The 21746-nt window shown below is 45.8% G+C and overlaps 1 protein-coding gene across 1 annotated transcript in view; it reads right to left on the reverse strand.

The window, feature by feature from the left end:
• LOC124015036 (G patch domain-containing protein 8-like) overlaps positions 1-21746 on the reverse strand; it is a 36696-nt gene that overhangs the window by 9310 nt on the left and 5640 nt on the right. The window contains 4 exon segments of the mRNA XM_046329901.1: positions 609-695; positions 820-887; positions 9847-9919; positions 17395-17472. Of these exon segments, the coding sequence (XP_046185857.1) occupies positions 609-695; positions 820-887; positions 9847-9919; positions 17395-17472 (306 nt within the window).

Raw genomic sequence — 21746 nt, forward strand, 5'->3', positions numbered from 1 at the left:
GACATTTTTCATGAATTTGCAAACATTTCTAAAAACCTGTTTCTGCTTGTCGTTAGGGGGTATTGTGTCTAGATTGATGTGGGACATTTTAGAATAAGGCTGTAACGTAACAAAATGAGGGAAAAGCCAAGGGGTCTGAATACTTTCCAAATGCACTGGCATATGCCATTTCCACAGATAACCCGTTAAAATAAATTATTTGGCACATGCATGACAGTATAAGTGTTCCATTGACTGAGCGTCTGTCTGTTTTTATCTCATATATTCAGAATCTCACACCAGCACAAACAGCAACTCCTCACATGAAGTTATCCAATTTTCTCCACTAGAAAGAAGCGCAAGTGAGTGGGAGATGAGGAACAGGAGAAGCTCTATGATTCTCCAAGGCCGATTTTACTGCATTGAGACACAGAACGGCAGCAGAATCTTAACAAAACAGGGCTATGAGTCACAGGCACAGGAGAAAAGCAAGAAGGTATGTAAATGCAGGAAACAGGGTCACCTTGAAGCGAGTAAACGAATGCTAGTGAGAGATTGTTGAAACGAGGACCTTGAGAAGAGAGGCGTATGTATGGCTGAACTGAGTTAGCTAGTAAGGAGAGTCTCACCTTGTATTTCTGCTGTAATTCCTCTGTGACCTCCTTCTCCACCTCCAGCACTTTCCTCTTCTCTGTAGCATCTTCGGCAACGTCCAACTACACACACACACAGGGTATATGTAAGTTAACAAACTCGCTATGAACAAACTAAAACAGCACTCACAAATACACAGACCCATTTTATACATGGACATTTTGCGAGCCACTGACAGTGTCTTACCTCCATCTCCATGCGTCCCATCCCCATGACATCATATTTGAGGATGATGGGCACAGGGTCGGTGCGTCCTGGGGGGAGAGAGACAGAGAGAGGGGGAGGTGAGGCTCTGACACTGGGACGGGGGGCACAGCTCGGGGACAGCCTGCCTAAAGAGCACAGGGTGCTGGGGTTAGAGAATATTGCCTTGAAGTGCAAAGAGACCAGAAAAGCTACAGTGAACCAAAAACCAGCCATTCTCACAGCTTACCATAGCCACCAGGCACGGCACAGCTTAAGTACCCTGACTACTCAGCTGCGTTCTCTTTTCTAGAAAGACGCATCCAAATTTCTGCACTGATCCTAGTTCTGAGACGTAACCAGCAGAGGCCATATGAGAAGTTCAGAGACGTCCATTTGGATAAGGGAGGGAGAGAGGACAAGGAAACGGAGGGATAAAGTATACTGGAGAAAAACAGAGTGGCAAGGACAGGGTTTAAGCCTGTATCTGTCGCAGTATCTCCGTGTCTCCCTCCAGTCTCAAACTGCTGAGCGTAGCCTCTCTCCCCCTCCCTCCTCCAGTACCGCAGTCCGTTTCAACAAGAATGCCAAGTTTACCAAGGACAATACTGCCGGAGGGGCTGGCTGACGCAGCTGCTACAGATTACTGAGCAGAACACCACTGCGACAACATAGTACAGCCTCCCCATCACCCGGCTCTGAACTGCCCAGTGACTGACCCCACAACCCCCCTGTACTGTCCCATAGGAGACCCAGCCTCTGCTCCCCCTCTACCCCAGGCCTCTCATCATGGCCCTGGCCTAACAGCCCCCCCCCCCCCCCCTCTTTCCCTCAGTCTACTTAAGCTATGTTACGTAAGCTGTGAAAAGAGCTAGATCAGAAGGAAATTAACTTCAGAAAAATAAATTAACCAACCAAAAACAACCAGAAAACAGAATGAAACAGAAAAAGATCAAAACTATGTTGGAGATTTGACACGTAATTTTGCTTTAATCCACTCATAATCAGCCAAACGAAGCAGAGAGAGAGAGAGTAAATAAAGGACAAGCACTGAACTACAGCGGAGTAACGTCACAGGCCAGGAATTGCCATGGTGACATTGCAGGGGAGGGGATACTTACCTGAGAAAATAGGGTATGGGGTTGGGTTGGACAGACAGGGGTTCTCAAAACAAAAAAGGCACAAAACAGAATTTGGACTAGTCTGCTGCAGCAGTGGCTGTTGGTTGGCAGCCAGGTTCATAGTAAATCAGATAAGAATCCAATCAGCACTTCAGTTTGGTTTCAGTTTTTTTTTCTCTCCTTACTTCAAGATTACGTTATGATCAATTTTAGACTCAGTTTATACCCTTGGGCAAGAGTGATTATGAACATTTTAAAAAGATGCTTGTCTATAGTTAAACAGGGCTAGGAATGAACAAATCCACAATCAGAAACAAATGGCGACTAACTATTATTACCACATAGCACAACCTATTAGCCATATTAAACTGGGTGGTTTGAGCCCTGAATGCTGATTGGCTGAAATCAATGCTTATCAGACCTTATACCATGGGTGTGACAAATTATTTTAACTGCTCTAATTACATTGGTAACCAGTTTACAATGGCAATGAGGCACCTCGGGGGTTTGTGATATATGGCCAATATACCACAGCCAACAGCTGAATCTAGGAACGCTGTGTTGCGCCGTAACTAAGAACAGCCCTTAGTCGTGGTATATTGGCCATATCCCACACCCCCTTGTACCGTATTGGTTATTTCTAATCCACATGCCTCACTAGCGAGGAGGAGAGACTGTAGTCTCTCATTCAGAAACTAAAAGAGCAGGTTTGGTTTACATCTTAAATCATGTGATAACTAATAATGTTAGGGCCATAACGACATTAGCGGTCTGATCGCATAAAACCAGACATATTAAAAGGGGCTAGTGATAACAGTGACTAAGGTCTTGCGTGCCGACTGACTACATACAGTCTTCTATTGCAATGGAAGCCAGCGTGATAATCAGCATTGGCATAACAGGGCAGCAGCATAGGCTTACATACCTAATGTATTCATTAGTGCCAGAATACAGATGTGAGACAAATTCATTCCTAGCCCATTGGGCAATTTTTATTTTATTTGAATCCTCTCTGTTAACATCTGTCTGTTCTCTGAATTGTTCTTGTATCATTGTTATGGTCACAGCCCAATGGTATAATCCTAATTCTTAAATTATAGCCACATGTGTATCAAATAAGGGCCTGTCTGGACTCCAAACCCCACTACAGTGTCTGTCTGCCGGTTGGACACATTAAGGCAGGGTGGAGGGTGTGACGCAATTGCCAAATTGAGCTCCGTACCGCATCGCCGTGTGCCCCTCATAATTTTGGAATAATGTTGAAGGCTCCGAATAGCTCCGCATTGGCATGATTGATTGACAGTAGGTGGGAGGTGCTGTATAAAAACAAACTCACTTCCTCAATAACAGCTCTGCTCCCCGAAGTGCAAGAAGTACGAATGTCCTGACCTGCGCAGAGGCCATATCACCATAAATGCTGCACGGTCAATGCAGACGTCCAAATGACAAATGCAGCGCCTATTCTACCTGATAATTAATTACACCCAGGTCTAAATCAGTCCCTAATTAGAGGGGAACAATGGAAGAAGAAAAAAACAGTGGAAATATAGCTTCGAGGTCCAGAGTTGAGTTTGATGGACCTGGACTATTAGAGTGGATATTGAGCAGTCCAACCACAAGGGGGACTGCTTGAGACCAGCCCACGGACAGACAGACAGACAGACAGGCCACTGCAGTAAAGCTCTCCACCAATGGACCAGTTCCCTGAGAACACGGGGGAGGAGTCACAATCCAGGCACCTAATCTTCATGAAATACAAATGTTTTTGTTTTTTTGTTTTACAATTACAGAAGATGTCCCCAACTATAACCATTTTTAGAAACACAGTGACAATACCTTCAGCATTACCCATTCCAGTGGACAACAAAGGGACCGGACAAAAAAGTGTGCATCTAAATCACAAGGTAAAAATAAAAATAAAAACTGAAAACAAACAAAATGAGGATGTTTCTAAGAGTAATGTAGATGTATATACATGATAATATACAAACAGCAGAATGAGTACTAATACTGAGAGAGAATTGAAAGCCTATGTAGCATTGGTGCTCTGATGACAGGAAAACAACAAATGAAAGAAATGGGAGGAAAAAATGAAACAAAATAAAAACAATTCGATCGGGGGGGGAAAAAATAACATTTACCACTAAGTTTACCATCAGCACAACATGGGCAGGATCAAATCACTGTAAAAAAGAAACACCAATTGGTTAAGCAGGAAGATTCGAGGCATATAGAGAAGGGCGAATGTGGTGGGGATGGGACTTGGGGGGGATTAAAGCCCTCCTCTCCTCTCTTCACTCTTGGCCCTCTGGGTGCTTACAGGGATCTCCTCTCACCACCACACTCTCTCCCCCACCGTCCCAGTCCCCAATCGTGGCTCTTACTACCCCAATATCCCATGAGTGCCTGGACCCCTTGTTCCTCTCTCCTGTATGCCCCATATCTGTGGTAAGTAACTCCCAACACCCCTCACTCTTCCTTCACCCCACCCCAAAGAATGACAGCTAGACCCAGCAGTTGGCTTCAATAACATCCCCATCAGATAGGAGCTCTGGGGGAGTTGAGTTGGACTCTGTTCTTCAGGGTAGGGGATGATTGTTTAACCAGCTGAATCTGAGGACAGATCCACTTGGAACAGGAGAACAGGGCGAGGTTCCCTGTCCGGCTGTCCTACAGATCATGCTTTAAATGTAGCGTGTTAAAATATCTATCTATCGCATCTGGTACAGTAAAGAGGAATGACCATGCCTCATTTGATACGAGCATGCAACCAATCAGCTGCCCCTGACAACAGAACACCACTCGACACACAGCCACCATTCTCCCCTCTGTCAGCCTCACAGACAGATGTTTGTCTTGTCAGCCTGGTTAGCCTAGATTCCCCCAAATCCCCTCACTGTCCCACAGTCAGCAAGCTCAGTTTGGGACATGCTTACCCCCAGGATGGTGAACATAGACAGAAAGGTACCTGAAAAGGGGGGCCACAGGGCTTTGAGCAGTGCTTAGGAGACTTGGTCTAGCACTGTAAGTGTGCAACAACAGGAAAACAACAGTCAAATGATTATTTAGAGCTGAATTTGAAGTACTCCATGGAGCATATGAAGGGTTCTTTGAGTGTAGCACGGTAGCCTATACAGAGCACTGCTTAAATCCCCAGATGACTGACAGTCCAGGCATGCAGGGTTGAACCTCTGGGACAGGCATGCTGTGCAGGGGGGGGGCCAAAATGAGAGGGATGATGGGTGTGTGTGACGTTGGTGGACATGGGAGGGAGGGGCAGACACATTTTGGGTGAAGGAGGGGGGAGTGAGGTTTTCCCTGTAAGTTTTCCCTAGGGCCCCCGCGTCAGTGACTGACACACCCAAATACACACGTCTCAGTCCCATATGACAACCGCACGCATACATACAGTACACACTCACTCCACAGGTTTGAAGGTAGATACAGGCAGATGGGGGGGGGGGGGGGGCTGCTCTGCAAGCCATTCAAAAGACTGAGCCGTGGTCACAGCCAATCAGAACCCCCAACCATGGCAGCCACGGACACTCAAAGGGAAAAACACAAATCTAAAGAGACTTGGAACAGGTGATTCTACAGGATGTGATGCAATCTTTTGTTACTAGGATCTACCTTGATTTTAATTGGATTTTGGTTGGGTTTTTCGTACTTGGAATCAAAGCACTGTAGGTACTTGTGAGCAGATTGTGAAAAGTGAAATAATAGTTTAGTGGTTTATAAAAGCCAAGAGGAGGAAGCTGAGAGAGGCCAGTATTAGCCTACGTTGTAAAGGGCGGTGTTACATTGAGGTCAATTGTAGAGTGGGAGAAACACACACACACACACACACACACACACACACACACACACACACACACACACACACACACACACACACACGGAATCCAACAAACCTTACCTAAAAAAAGGGGCAAAAAGAACAAAAGAAGAAATAAGAACAGAGTCAATACAGTGAAAACTCAAAGCACAGGGGAAACATTACTATCAAGTCAAACCAGCTTCTGTTCTGACAGGAGGGGAGAGAACAAGTATAATCCTGTAGTATTATTATTATTATCATTAGAATATGATCCCAAAGATTCATTCTATAGTGATGTGATGGTGTGATACGGTGATTGTGTTATAAGTCCACTCCAGAGTAAAGTAGATGACCATATTTGTCCACAGTTGTTGGGTTCAGACACAGGACCATTAATATCCACAACAATTGGACATGCAGGCAGGCTAGCGCCAGAAAGACAGACTTGTTTACCCACAGAGCAGAGGCCACTGCTTACATAACCACACTGTACTGACACCATGCAAACAGCAACAACACAAGAGCTACACTCCAACTTAAACATTTTACATTGGAGTCATTTAGCAGACGCTCTTATCCAGAAGGACTTACAGGAGCAATTAGTGTCAACTGCCTTGCTCAAGGGCACAGATTGTCGGCTCAGGGATTCGAAACCTTTCGGTTTCTGGCCGAACGCTGTTAACCAGAAGGCTACATGCCGCTTAGTACATAAACCGTAAACATGTACAGATTATCACATCAAACACACAAACACAACCCCCTTTATTCGCTAGACTACTGACAACCAGACAGCAGGTCCGGTTTTAAAATGCATATTTATAAACAAAACACCCTGTACTGTCTGCCTCAATCCCGTTATCAACGCATCAGAGTCATGGGTCACCGCAGTGCTTTCACACTCACAGGTAGTTCCCAATGTGCCCTGTAGGAGGCAGTGTCCTGGACTGTAGGGCCTCTGGCTGGTAACTGGTACCAGAGAAGTGGATTGAAAGCCCTACATGTCCATGAGCAGAGGAGAGGTGAGAGCGGAGAAATACCAGGAACCCCTGCCAACCTCCTTACAACCAGTCCCTGGCATTAGCCTCAATCCACCATTCCTCATGGGACAGCGTCGAGACCCTCAGCAAGCAAGACGCCACGCAACGGCTGTGTTCTCTTCAAGGCCAGAGATGACGAGTCGTTGACACAAGTGTAGCAACGTCCTCAAAAAGCTCCTTAGCATACGAGAGCGTTGTTGGTATTACATTTGCCGTGGCTGCTTTGTGTGTGTGTGTGGCATTCCTCTGTGTGACTGTTGTGTTTAGCACAGTGCTGCCAAATGGGAGGGTGGGATAGATCCCCAGCTAGACGAGCCATGGCTAAACACTACAGACAGAAAAGCAGACACTAAAAGAATGCAGTGTGCCCTGCGCTACGTACACTACTCGCCTCCCTTAAAACAAATAGCCAGCTGACCTGAAAGACGCAGGTCTTAACTCAGTGCAGATCCTCATGTTGCACCTGAGGCTACTACTGCAGGGAGGCTGGCAGTCTACAGTTGCATAAGCAGCATTGTAACGGCATCCTCCTCTAAAAGCAAGGATAAAAACAAGGTTCTCTAACACGGGCCTATTTAGCCACTTAGTAAGATATTAAGATGCAAATGTAGCATTCGACACATTGTTACAATCACCTGCTCAGGGTGTCAGACTGAACAAGAGGACAAGTCCCCAGTAGTGTACGGTCTCGAGAGGGAGAAGGCATCCAGGCACTGTGTCCCGGTTGAAAACAAGACTTGTGTGTTAGGAGACAGAGAATGAGCAGACTGGGACGTTTCCCATTAGCGTGTTGTAATCCAGATGCTTCCTGCTGGGTGGGCAGGGAAAGGCTGGCGTGACTAAGGGAACGGGGCGAGAGAGAGGAACGATGGAGGGATGAGAAAAGGCTGGGTGAAAGACCGGTCCGGGTTGTGTAGCTAGCTCTGGGCGGAAACAAATGAGAGTGAAAGGGGTTGGGTGAAGAGGTTAAGGCTCCTCGTGAAGTAGACACACCCACTCTAAACCAATTCTCAATAGACTACATGGACCAACCAGCCTGCCAAATATGACATCATTCAAAGCTGAAGGGAAACAACACGACACAGGGCTCTACAGTGCGACCATTTTACTCACATAGGCTCCAAAATATTTAGTTGTGCGAACTTTTCCTAGCACCAGTGCGCCTAGAAAAATGTAAGATTCTAGCTTTCTAACCTAAAATATTTTACACTGTGCTCCAAAATGTATTCACGTGCGCCTACAATTTTACATGTACAATTTTTTTTTTTAAGGCCAACGTAGAGACTTGCTATTCATCACCCTCTATAGAGAGAGCAGGGGGAAGGGGAGGGAGAGCCAGGGGAGAAGTGAGACGGAGAGAGGGAGAGAAAGAGGACGAGGGTATGAGTACGAGAGAGACCAGAGGGGCAGAGAGTGAGCGAGCGAGGGAAGAGAATCTAGCGTAGCAGGAGTTGAGAGGAGAGAAGCCGGGGCGCTGCACCACCAGGACCAAGTAAATGAGGCCGTGAGCTGAACTAGAGGCTGAGATGGCCTAAGCAACCCCCCTCCACCATCCTGCACAGCACCAGTCAATGCTGGGCCAGCCAATCCCTGCCTATAGAGGAAAAACAGCATGAACCACAGCCAACAGCTCTGCATCCTGCACCGAGTGTTGCTGCTGCGTGAGGTTCTGAAGGCCGTTTTCAGACCAAGACAGTCCTACACACAGACACAGACATGAAAGCTTGTACTAGCACAGCAGTGCAGGTAGATAACATGCAAACACGTGTTTGGGCCGTCTACTGAAAGTTCACCAGGACATTACAGACCTAAAGGGAGGAGGAACTGCAGAGAGACACTGAGTGCATTGGCTGTACTGTCTTGTCTGTCACTGCTAAACGCAGAGGCTTTTATGCTCAAACCCTTGTCAGCCAACTAAAAACACCATCTGACCTGAGCTGTGGTCAATCAGGGCACACAAAATGCATCAATACAACTAATTCCAATCAAAAGTTAATAGTTCATTACCATGGAAATCCTGAAATAACAGATAACCAGTGTACCCCCTAAAGTAACCCATCAATCCTTTAACCAGATTAGCTTCAAATTCATTTAAATAAAGTGCCAGTTAATAACAGGGAGAGATCGATAATGGAAATGGGAGGGAGTGAGATTAACAGTTTAAATCTAACCAACATATTGACATTTTGAATTATTTTGACTAAGTACTGGGGAGGGTAGAACACGAAGGCATGACATAGGTGATTATATTAGACTATACATAGCTACATACAGACCTCATCAGTTACAATAACTCCGCAATCGTCGAAGAGCACACAACTATACAGTACCTAGTATCACTGTACTAATCACCACAGCTATGAAGCAAAGACATTCTAGAAACTGAGGTGAAATTCCAAACATGACACAGGTGTTCCAAGGCAAACTAACTTGACTCTTGATCAGTGGAACATCTGAGAAGCAGACCTGGACTCTGTCTGCTACACACTTCACAGTGGAACCAAGCTGGGTACACACAGGCATTCCACCATGAGACTAATGTGTTTTTTGGAGGAGAATGAACAGCAGCTCCCATTGGCTGAGGGCAGTGTCTCTCAAGGGAGCTTATGCGCAATGTGCATCAGTGCGAGTGTGTGTGGGGTGGGCATGCATTCTACATCCCCTTAAAAAGAAAAAGTTTTACTCGAGCCCAAAGTGGCGCAAGGAACACCCCCCCCTCCTTCTCCCTCCGCCCCTCCTGTCCTGTCCCAGGGTGCATTACACTATCCTTTCTACACCTAGTTCTGGCGAAGACCAGGGCAAGACCGACAGGGACAACTGTAACGGGGTCATGCACCAAATCCTCTGATACCTTTCTACCTACCAGAAGAGGAAGACAGAGATCAGAAGAAGTACAGAAAACAGAAAGGAAACAGTCAAAAAGAAAAAACAAGCACAAAATAAAACCTGGAGAAAGGGGAGGCAAAGAGGAGGAGTACTGAGAGGTATAGCACACATTTGAAAAAGGAGTATGGAGAGAGAGAGAGAGAGAGAGGGGGCGAGATTGTCTTCTTACCCTGCATGGTTTTGCCCAGTCCTTGCCCCAGCTTCCAGCCATGTTTCTGAAGCAGCCGGTGCCCAATGTTATCCTGGCAGACAGAACAGAGGAGAAAAAGACCAAAAACATTCCAATAATAAGAAAAGCTTTTCCCGTGGGCACGGGTCACAAACACATACAGGACTACTACCAAATCATCACCACCTCCTCCACCATGTGACATCAGTGTCTTCCAGCACAGGGGGGAGGTGAGGGAGGGAAGGAGTGCGTAGTCTCTGTACTAACATCCTTATGGCCACACTGAGGGTTTAGAGAAGGAGCCTACCCTAACAGGAAGTGATTAAAACCTCGAAAGCTTACAAACTGGGGATGAAGCGTCCCATGTTCTACTCGTTGTTGTAACACAGAGAATATCAGCTGTCTGGGAAGGGGAGGGAGGAAGAGGAGAAAGGAGACGGTAATATATGTATCACACGCTTATACATATATGAACCGCTATAGAGCGAGATCTATCGTATACAGACAAATGGAACAAAAACGAGGAATGGAAATCTTGCGTTAACAGAAAGGAGGACCAGAAACTCCCAAGCTTGTTGTGATTCCATAACCAAGACAGAGGGGAGCGCCACGAAAGATATGCAGCTGTCACGAGAGAAATACAGCGAGAGAGGGGGAAAGAAAGAGAGAGAGAAAGTGCTAGGAGGGCCTTGGGTTACCATTACAAGGCCCAGGGTTGAGAGTGTGTATGACTGTGTAGGAGAGAGGAAGACATCAGGTGCATGACTGAGACTGTTATAACGCTATGGAACGGCAGTAAAACAAAAGTGAAATGCAAGACTGTCGCACCACTACAAACTACAGTACACCATCAAGCACAAAGAAAACAAAAACAATGAGATTTGTACAACAAAAAAAAAGAATAATTTAAAAGGTTGCGTTTCAGTTGTGATTATAACTATTCCAAGCTTTTCTACTACCATTCACCAGGGTGCTGCACTCTACCAAAAACATACAAACCAACCCCCAAAAAAGGATATTTATAATCACAAAGAGAGTAGATGTCAAATTTCACAAACAGAAAACCAAGTGGGAGGGATTGAAACCAAACAGTAAAACAGCATGCAGCTTTTTGTTGAAGAGTTAAACAAAAAGGAGACGATGTTAGTACTGGACTGTATATGATGATGCATATACAGAAGGGCAGGGTCAACAGAGGGCCAACGGACCAATGGTGTTAGTCTGAGATGGACTCAAGCACAGAGGTGATGGTTGGATTGGGTCATAGTAGATCGTCTTGACAGAGAGAAAGCAGTGGAAGTGGATGGAGATGTAAGGGTGGTGGTGGTGTGGGTCAGTATGGGTTAGTGCATGTGGAAGGGGTAGTGGTTGTCACACACAGAACATGCTGCATCTCTGCCCATCTGCCTTTGTCCAAGCCATGGAATTTAGTCCATTTTATCAAGTCCCTGTGGTATTTCTACCCAAACTAGTAACCCCCCCATCTGTATAACTAAGTCAACGCTCCCCGCTTGCTTATCGTTAACTAAAATGTCATTACCTAATTGGTTTCTTTTAAGTGGGCCACAAAATATTGTTGAAATGGCAACTCCCCTCCAAAGACACTGATAATCTCCCTCATGTACAGCACTTGTTTTAGGGCCTTGCTGATAAAATACACAAATATGTGTTTTCCTACCTTACCCCTGGGAAAGGTTGAACTGCACCACTTCCTAGCTCTGTTTGGTTGTGTTTTTCTCCCTGTCTATTTCCAGACAGCAAGACCCAGTAGAACAGAGCCTGGGAATGGGGGATATATGAGCTGTGTCTGTGTGCCGGTCAGATCTTCCACTCCAAGCACAGATAAGTGAGGAATTCATACTGGGCCTCGTATTCTGGGGAGAGGGCTCGCATGTGTACTTATAATAACTGGGGCTATACATCACCTAGCATGGTGTCACCATATAAACATGTTCATGCTGGTTGCTAGACACATCAAGTCAAAGCAGATATAAATAAAAGAGGGGCTAGAGGACTACAACTCCCAAGATCCTCTGCAGCCTCATCTCTCTGATGGTGCTGCAGTGGGCTCTTCCCTGCTCCCAATGACAAAGAGATACTGGGGATGCTTTAGTTCTCACCGCAGCAATAACCCACACAGAAAAACAAGCACTGGCTGAGGAGAGTAGTTGATCTAATAGCACCTTTCAGGGGTTATGTAGGTTGATGGGGGGAATCAAATGTAAGCCAATAGTCTGTAACCCTCCCCCAAAATAACTCTAGCAGCGTCTGTAAATCAGAATGAGGAAAACCAGGTGGGGCTGGTGTGGGGGAGAAACGTCAGTCCAAAACGGCTGAGACTGATCAATGAGCCAATCAGAATGGACTGAGCAGAGTGTGAGGGCGGAGATGAGGCGCAGGCTGTGTGCTGAACAACAGATGAATGAATGCACTAAATGAAGAAAACAGACAGACTGACGATGAAAAGCAACGACGGCGAGTTCCAACAGCAGTGCAAGTGGAGTGAAGGCATTTCCATACGAACCTGGCTTTAAAATACTGGGCTGTCAAAAGAACAGTCACACGTGACACAATGTAAGAAAAAGGCCAGTCACTAACGCTTTCAACTGCAATTTGTTTTATAGCTTTTTCTTATTTAAAAAAAAGAGCTAAAATCTTTATTTTGCCCTAAAAAATGTATAAAACACTACACAAAACAGAAATGTGGTAACTAGGCATGTCAATAAACTCACTGATTTAATGATTACTGTTAATATAGGAGAAATAAAAAGAAAATGTTATCCAAACAAGAGAAATCCACACAGAGTGTTGGTAGGGAGGGTAATGTGCATTGTGCTGTCATTGACACAGTGCAGGGGGGGGGGTGAAAACAAATAGATAGGGGTAACGGCAGGAAGAGGTATACAGGGGGCACCATACCAGGAACCTCGGAGTGTGTGGGTCTTCAAACCTTGTGATGCTGACGGTGTGTGTGTGTGTGTGTGTGTGTGTGTGTGTGTGTGTGTGTGTGTGTGTGTGTGTGTGTGTAGTAGACGCTGGCTGTGTGTGAGCCTGTCTGAGGCCTTAACCCACAGAACAGACAGCACGCTAATCCACTTAACCAGAAAATGTCAGAAAAAAGATCAACCAAAACTTGGGTCATATTTTATATGATTATCTCTGTGAGATTTCGGTGAGTGAGAGTGAGTGAGTGACTAGTAACTGTGACAGTACAAAACAGAGGGTCGCAGTCAGGCGTCACCCGCTCTTGTCCCCCTGTGGAATGTATGTTTTTACAGGAGTCTTGTGGATCCGGGTCTGTTAGACAGAGCAGGGGGGCAGCTCTCCTCTTCCTTGTAAAGCCCTTTTTCCAGCTCCGCTGTCCTTGGCGCTCCTCTGTCTGTCTGTCTGCCTTGCACGCTCACATTCCTCCCTGTTGAGGCTCAGATAGGTGTGACTAAATGGAAACAACGGTCACTGCATGGGTCTCAAGGGACTCAGGCCAAATAGAACACCTTCCAACCAAGGACCTGCCCTCTTAGCACCACCATATTGGACCACCACCAGTTGTTACCTAACCTTGGGTCTGTTCAGCTGACCTTGAGTTGTGACTTAACTGGTGGACAGACTTGGTCAGGACCATTGGATCCATTACCATCAATGACCTTAAAAACATCTAACTGACCTCGTCAGTCTGCCTCCTGCAGTGTTGGAGCTGGTGCTGAATAGAGATGGAGCCCTCTGCGGGGTCAGGGTTGTAAAGGGGACGAGTGACTGATGGCAGATGACCTTTCCCTTGGTAATCTTCCAGGGGTTCATTTTCCCAAATGAAGGTGGGGAGGCGGTGGGAGTGTAACACTAACACGGCACGGAGCAGAGGAAAGATACAGCTGGTGCCTGAGCAACAGCACAGTAGTCTGTGGCGTATAATTGTGTGTGTGTTCCTCCAGGCTCCCACTGTGTGTGTGTGTGTTGTTGTGGTGTGTGTGGGTGGCAGTGGAAAAAAAAACACCTATACAAGGTTGATCATTTCAAAGACACCTACAGCTCTGTTGATACATGGATGTGAACAACAACAACATAGCCTTTAAGCAGTTGGTATACTGTCACAGTCTGTCAGACCCACCTCATGTTGATGATGTCAGCACCTGGACCCAGAACAGAGAGACACCAAATGGCTGTTAGCACCCGTGATAACATACGGAGGGTGGGCAGGGGTCAGTGTGTTACTGCAGTCGTACCGCACCATGAAAGGGTGATGTACGACCTTTAACCTGTCATAAATCCCTGGGCATGTACGTTTCCTTCTAATCTGACTGAGGTTTGACTCTGAATATTGTTGTCTGTGGTGCTGTGATGTAGCTGACTGACTTGGTGCAGTGTCTCAGTAGTCAAAGGTAAAAGGCTGGAAGGCATCACGTGAAATGGCACAGTGTGAAATCAATCTTCTCTCTCAAGTTTGAGGCCAGAACAGCTTGTGCACAGGTGCTTTTTTTAAATAGAGTTTGCTCTTGTGTGTGTATGTGTGTCTGAGGCTGCCCACTGCATCTCTCTCTCAGGGCCAGGGATTTGGAGGGGGGGAACAGGGGTAGGGGACATTGGAGAAATGGGGGAGGGGAGGGGAAAAGGTGTGATTAGGACAGCAAGAGAGCTAGCACCAAATGATAGCCAGTTAAAACATGCAATGCAAAAAACAATGTTAGAGAAAGAGCGAGAGAACAGAGGGGAAAGACAGAGAGAGAAAACAGATCCCAGTAAAGTACCACAGACCTCTAGCTGCCTACAGATCAGAACACACAGGAGTGGCAGGGGAGGGGCGCGGAGAGGCGCTGCACACACAGCCAGCGCCTTGACGTGAGACATGCTGACGACTGTCACTGCCCCCGTCACCCCAGAGCCATGACACTGCTGCTGGAGTAAGAGGGGGGGTCTGACAAACTTAAGTGGAGCTGTGAAATTTCAAAGCTGATCAACTGCAATTTCACTGAAATTAAAAGGTTGGCGTGTGTGTGTGTGTGTGTGTGTGTGTGTGTGTGTGTGTGTGTGTGTGTGTGTGTGTGTGTGTGTGTGTGTGTGTGTGTGTGTGTGTGTGTGTGTGTGTGTGTGTGTGTGTGTGTGTGTGTTACGCATTATGTGAGCGCATGCGTCTGTGGTGGAAGTTACAGTCCTCTCTCTCGCTCTCTCCACGTGTGTCAGGAGCTGTCGTGCTGCAGCCCGGCTCTCAGCGCCCCTCCATAGACAATAGCGCAGGAGCAACAGAGCCACTTTACCCAGGCAGGCAGGCCACCTCTCCTGCTCTCCTCTCCACTCCTCTCTACTGCCCACCCACAGTGGGCTCCTGAGCCAGTGAGTGGGTTGGTGCTACGTGGCTAAGCTTGGTTTGATCAATCCGCCCACCATGACAACCCGTCAGGATATATATATATATATATCTATCAAGACAGGATTTTCGCCCTCACATTTCACCAAGGAAGCATTTGTACCATGGCTTAGTAATGCTTTCAGAGCAGCAGGACAACAGGAGAAGGACAGACGGACCTTTCTGTTACCGCTGTTGTTACTGCTGCTGTCCATGTGCCTCACAACAGAACAGACACAGGATTATTTACACCAGAGTGCCTGGCTGAATAATTTGGCTTTGTTACAGCTACATGCTTAAGGCAAGCTCTCATGGTCTAGCGGTATAGCTGTGTGGGTGTGTGCCGTTTCAATGCAAACTGGCTGTATATAGTTTAAAACAAAAGCCTAAAAACCCTCCTCGTACCTACTTGTAATTAAAGCTTTATTTATCAATGCAGCTGGAACTCTCGCCATGAACTCTCAATGCAGCTGGGATAAGATACTGTTCTGCTGTGCCTTGAGATGCTCAGAATCAGATCAATAGTTGCAGTCAGAGGACATCCACTATGCCCTGAGGAGGAGAGGGGATAGACGTTGTGGAGACAAGAGTGGAGTTCAGGCCTGCTCTCCGCAGTGCTTCAGAGAGAGAGAGAGAGACACGGAGAGACAGAGGGAGAGAGAGAGATGGAAGGGGGAGCGAGAGAAAAGAGCTGCCTGCGATATTATCCATGTGCCTCGTCAGCGAAAAATGCAGTCCCAGTTGCACAAGCACCATGCCAGCACAGAATGACAGAGGGTACTGAACACCGAATCACTGTGTAGTAGAGAGAGAAATCATTGTTTGAACATAGGTGCATGAAAAAGAACAGAGGGGAGATGGATTGAGAGAGAGCAGAAAGAGGTAGAGCGATGTGAAGAGAGACAGTAAGAGAAGCGTTTACAAGGAAACCCTAAAAAGATGGGAGTAGGGAAGCGGAGCGTGCAAATACAAACCGGGTCATTGCTGCTTAGCTAATAGGGGCCAATTCGCTGCAGGAGAGAAATGTCGAACACCCCAAGTTGTGTACAATACTGTAATGTTCTGAGATAACTGTCCTATATACACACAAACACACAGAGTACACAAACGCCACACACACAAATACTAAACACACTTCCATCTCCAAGCCTACACCTTTTCTCTTCCCTTGCTGTGGAGTGGATAAGGCACCAAGTCCCTTTCCTTTCCCAAATCAGGTCAGAGCAGAACAATCAGACCACATCTGATTCGCCTGTCCCCCCCCAGTGTGTGTGTTATGAACATGTGTGTGAGTATGCGATTGTGTGCTACGCTTCTAATCTTGTTAGCCCAGAGAGTATTAGATTAGATGTTATTTATCGACAGGACCCCTCGTGAATATGTCCATCTCGTGATAGTGCTTCAGTGGCTAGGGTGCTAGCAAGCTATAATTAACTATGTGTGTGTTTAAATATATAAGAAGAGTTTGTGTGTGTGTGTGTGTGTGTGTGTGTGTGTGTGTGTGTGTGTGTGTGTGTGTGTGTGTGTGTGTGTGTGTGTGTGTGTGTGTGTGTGTGTGTGTGTGTGTGTGTGTGTGTGTGTCTGTGTGTGTGTGTGTTGAGATGTGTTGTAGAGGGGGCTAGAGAGGTCTGTACAAATGGCCTTTATTTATACGGTGTAATTTAGCACCGAGGGCAAAGAGACAAACAGGGATAAGAAAACTTCCACTACTAAACTCAGGGACCTCACGCTTCCCAAGAGGACATCCACAAATTACATTTTACTGTACACTGCCCTTTTAACAGACTGGTAACAGTGCCTTATCCATTCCACTCTAACAATCTGGTGAACTAGTGCCTGGATCACTGAAAACGGGCTTAAAAAAGACACACGCAAATTCAGAGTACAGAGCTACGAAGAAAGTCAAATATAATAATGAATAATAGTGAAAATATAATCCTATTCATCCAGCTAAGAGCTATCACACAGGAAATGGCACAGGAAGCAGAGGGCTTGGGAAGGGAGGGGGTCTACAGTGATTCTACTGATTGAGTAGGGAGAATGGGTTGTCAAGGGAACACTGGATGTGTATCACACAGGCAGTACAGGGTGAATGAATGGGGCGAGGCTCTATTGCTCTCTCTCTGGACCAATCATTAATTCTCTCACACACACACAGTTTCAAGTTGGGCTTGTCCAAAAAGGTGTAGGGGTGAAGGATGAGGCCTTACCGATTCTATGGGCTTGTCCAGGGATGCCTGCTCCAGCTCCAACTGGCCCTCTTCATACTGGTCAAAGTGATTTCCCCCCTAGGAGAGAAGACATGGGGACAGAGGGTTAGACACCAGACAGCTAACACACACAGAGATAGAGAGACAGCAAAAGAGAGAGAGACAGTGAGAGAGACAGCATGAGGGAGAACGCAAGGAGAGACGGCACGAGAGAGAGTGCGAGCGAGATGGAGAGAGACAGCGAGAGAGAGCGCGAGAGAGAGAGAGAGAGAGAGAGAGAGAGAGAGAGAGAGAGAGAGAGAGAGAGAGAGAGAGATGGAGAGAGAGAGAGAGAGCGCTCAGTAGTGAAAAGCCAGAGGGAACAACAACCGAAGGAAAATGGAACAGTCTACAAAAGAGAAACTCCTACTGTTTCTGTGTTCCCTTGATGGAAGTGAAACCATTTCAGCTCCCAAGAGGCTAAAACACATTTCACAATTACACAGAAACCACACACACAATCAAAAGGGGATGAAATGGACATGTTAAAACACATATAGAATCCTGCCAAAGACACAGCTTAATGCACGCACTGTTGAGATAAGGTTCTCTACTGCCTAAGCTTGACAGCTGAAGAGAACCATATCTTACAAGACAGATGGAAACCTAATGTTCACCCTGTGTGGTTAAACCGGTTACGGTGGTACAAAATAATAGGCTAGAGAGTGTGTGTGTGTGTGTGTGTGTGTGTGTGTGTGTGTGTGTGTGTGTGTGTGTGTATATTACCACAACATTTCCAATGCCATGAGGTCAGTGCAGAGATCTAACCCATTTCACTTCCCTGTCTGCAATGAAGGGGAACAGATTGGGGGGGCTAGAATGAATTTGAGTCATTTGTATTTTTCAGGGCAGCAGGATGCAAAAACGAGGCATCCTATTTGTACAAGACAGGGTCCTTGACCTGAGGACGACATCACGAGACGAGTAATGAGCGTGTCACTCCTTCCAGAAGGTGGGTGTTGTATACAGTCTCCGTTCCCAGATGAGACACACTACCCCTCAAAGCAGAGGCAGCAGAATGGCACGTCAAGGTCACCTTGGAAAGCAGATGCAATTCCTCTTTGACCTTCAACCTGCTGAGACTAAATGACTGGAAGACACAAGGCAATGTTCCTTCAATGTGTTCAATTAGACCGACTGAAAGCCACTGTTCAAGTGTGTTCAATATTACAGAGATCCGGAGCCCCATATCCCTTTGCTCTGAGTATATTTGAGACTTGGGTCGAGCTGCGGTACTGACTTCATCAAATGGGTTTAGACGACCGAGGTAGGGTTATACGCTGACCTTTTGTTACGAGGAGCACGTGTGCGCCTAAGTTGAAAAATGTTGGTGCACACTGAGAAATTTAGGAACACGATGACAAATATTTGAGTCACATCGCTTCACTGTAGAGCCCCGTGAGGCTTATTGAGTTTAACACACAACCTCAAGAGGAGGAGCCATTTCTAATCCCTTTTTTATTGCAGAACGTCAAGCCGAAGTGGGTTAGAACCTGCGGGACGTCTTCTGATGACACTGATGTGCTCTGAAGTCTGTAGAGGCGGCAGCCAGCAGCAGTGACTGTCTACTCACCTACTGATTCTACTACCGCTTCATCTTTCCAACTGGGGAATCCACTGAAGAACACAGATACTAGCCTAACTACAACAGATCACATTATCGTAGCTCAAACCTTCAAGACAAAACCAGGATTAAATTCAAAACGGATCACCTGTTCCCTTATTTCTATCCAGACAACATGATTAGTACCACAGTAAAGCTTTACATGACATCCCTGGATGACACTAGCCTGACCGATTTAAAAACAGGTACAAACAACCCTCAAACCGCTGTCCGATCCCACATTAACGGGTCATTATTTCAGTTGGAGGGCAAGCTGCATCAGCATGTTTGTTTTGGAGAAATCCATTGGGGAGAGGCAGTTCCTTATAACAGAGCGAAGGGAGGGGGTTATTTACCAGCAAATCAATGGCTGCCTCCTCTCCCCTCCATTTCCCTTATTAAAAGCTGGGCACTCTTTAGGGAATAGGGTTACATTTGGGACACACACACACACACACACGACTCTTGAATTTCTGAAGTGATCAGAATGCCTAATGTGTAACCAGCTGCAGCTACTGCCACAATCTCATCTTCCCTCTGCTGCCTGCTGGTCCTCTCTCATCTCTCCTCCGGTCTAATTTCAACACTCACCAAAGCTAAATAAATATTTTGGCATAAATAAACATCCATCTAAACTTGTAACTGAGGGTTCCCCGCTTCCACTGCCTACACTGAAATGGATAATGAATGCTTACCTTGAATGACCCCACATTAGGGGAAGTCTGCTGCTCAGACCGAGTCTGATGGAAGAGACTAGAAAGGAGACTAGGTGGCTGCTCTGAATACTGAGCAGTATGCTCTGCATAGTGTTATAACATGCCTGAACCCCAATGACAATTTAGTCTAAATCAATGGTCTTTCTATGAGATGGGTGGGATGAGACTATGTCTGTGTACACAGGCTGAAGTTAGTTTATCTCTGGGTGTTCCATGTGCAGTGTTGCTTGGCAGCGGGCTCTCGTGTAGACCAGGAGAGATACACCTGGAGAATACTGAGAGCCTGGGTGTCCTGGACTGATGATAGTTGTAACTCCATAGTTACATATTTTGATATTACTTTTGACAATACATCGGATTTACAATTGTAGATACCAAAACTCCAGTAAAACAATCATAATAATAACAGTATCAAATCGCAATACAAATAGAATCATGAGAATAACAATACATATTGTAACTGCACCAAGGCTAAATATCATGATAATATCGTATCGGAAGGTCCCTGGCAATTCCCAGACCTACTAAGTAGCGTAACATACAAGCTCATGCACACACAACGTTACTTTCTAAAATCATCATCTAACAAGAGTTTTAAAAAAGTAGTGAGGCACCGATGACATTTTTGGCCGATACCTGATCATTTCCTTGCCAAAAAACCTGATACCGATAACCAATATTTAACATTTATGCAGCCTTTTAAGCATTCTAGTACAGTTAAATAGTTAACACACACACACACACACGGATGCAGCGGTCCAAGGCACTGCATCTCAGTGCAAGAGGCGTCACTAGAGTCCCTGGTTCGAATCCAGGCTGTATCACATCCGGCCGTGACTGGGAGTCCCATAGTGCGGTGCACAATTGGCCCAGCGTTGTCGGGTTTGGCCGGGGTAGGCTGTCATTGTAAATAACAACTTGTTCTTAACTGACTTGCCTAGTTAAATAAAGGTTACACACACACCAAAAAGTTATTTTGTTGACATTTACGTATGTCCCCATTATTTTTTATTTAACCTTTATTTAACCAGGTAGGCTAGTTGAGAACAAGTTCTCATTTGCAACTGCGACTTGGCCAAGATAAAGCAAAGCAGTGCGACACAGACAACAACACATGGAGTAAACAATAAACAAGCCAGTAAAACAATAGACAAGTCAATGACACAGTAGAAAAATAAAGTCTATATACAGTGTGTGCAAAAGGCATGAGGAGGTAGGCAATAAATAGGCCATAGGAGCGAATAATTACAATTTAGCAGATTAACACTGGAGTGATAAATGAGCAGATGATGTGCAAGTAGAGATACTGGTGTGCAAAAGAACAGAAAAGTAAATAAAATAAAAACAGTATGGGGATGAGGTAGATAGTCCATCTGTAAACAGCCCACCCAATCTATGTACAGATGCAGCAATCGGTTAGCTGCAAACATAATCAAATCCTATTTCTTTCACTTACTTGCTGTGCTGTTTCATTGTTCATTTGTACAGTCGTTTAATTTTCAACCAGGATTTCTATGGAACACCATTTGGGTCTTCGCGAGTCAAAACATACTACTTAACGTGTCAAATAAGCTTGTTGACCAATCAGGACCTGAATATGCCTGCATGTCACATAATAATTTAACGCGTCCATTAATTTTTTGCGTAGTTATTACACGTTGATTACACTATCACTCGCATTTCATATGTCACAACGATTCATCTATACGTATGCTATGATGCTGGTAAAGTTGTCTCGTGCACCTGCAGTGCTGGTCATTTAAAAAAAAAGAAGCTAGTTAGCTCATGGATGCAAACAATGTTCTTCCCCAAAAACGACAATCTGTTTCAGTTGCTATAGCTAGCTAACTATATAGGATAGGGGTCATCTGAAATAACCCTTTTATAAGACAGTTCTTATTTGATTAATAGTGATCGGACCCATCTATGTGAAGCTAGCCACAATAAGGATTAGCCACAAGTGTGGACTTTACGGTTAGCCTTCAAAATAAAAG

The sequence above is a fragment of the Oncorhynchus gorbuscha genome, linkage group LG26 (genome assembly GCF_021184085.1).
Source record: "Oncorhynchus gorbuscha isolate QuinsamMale2020 ecotype Even-year linkage group LG26, OgorEven_v1.0, whole genome shotgun sequence".
In the NCBI taxonomy this organism is placed as follows: domain Eukaryota; kingdom Metazoa; phylum Chordata; class Actinopteri; order Salmoniformes; family Salmonidae; genus Oncorhynchus; species Oncorhynchus gorbuscha.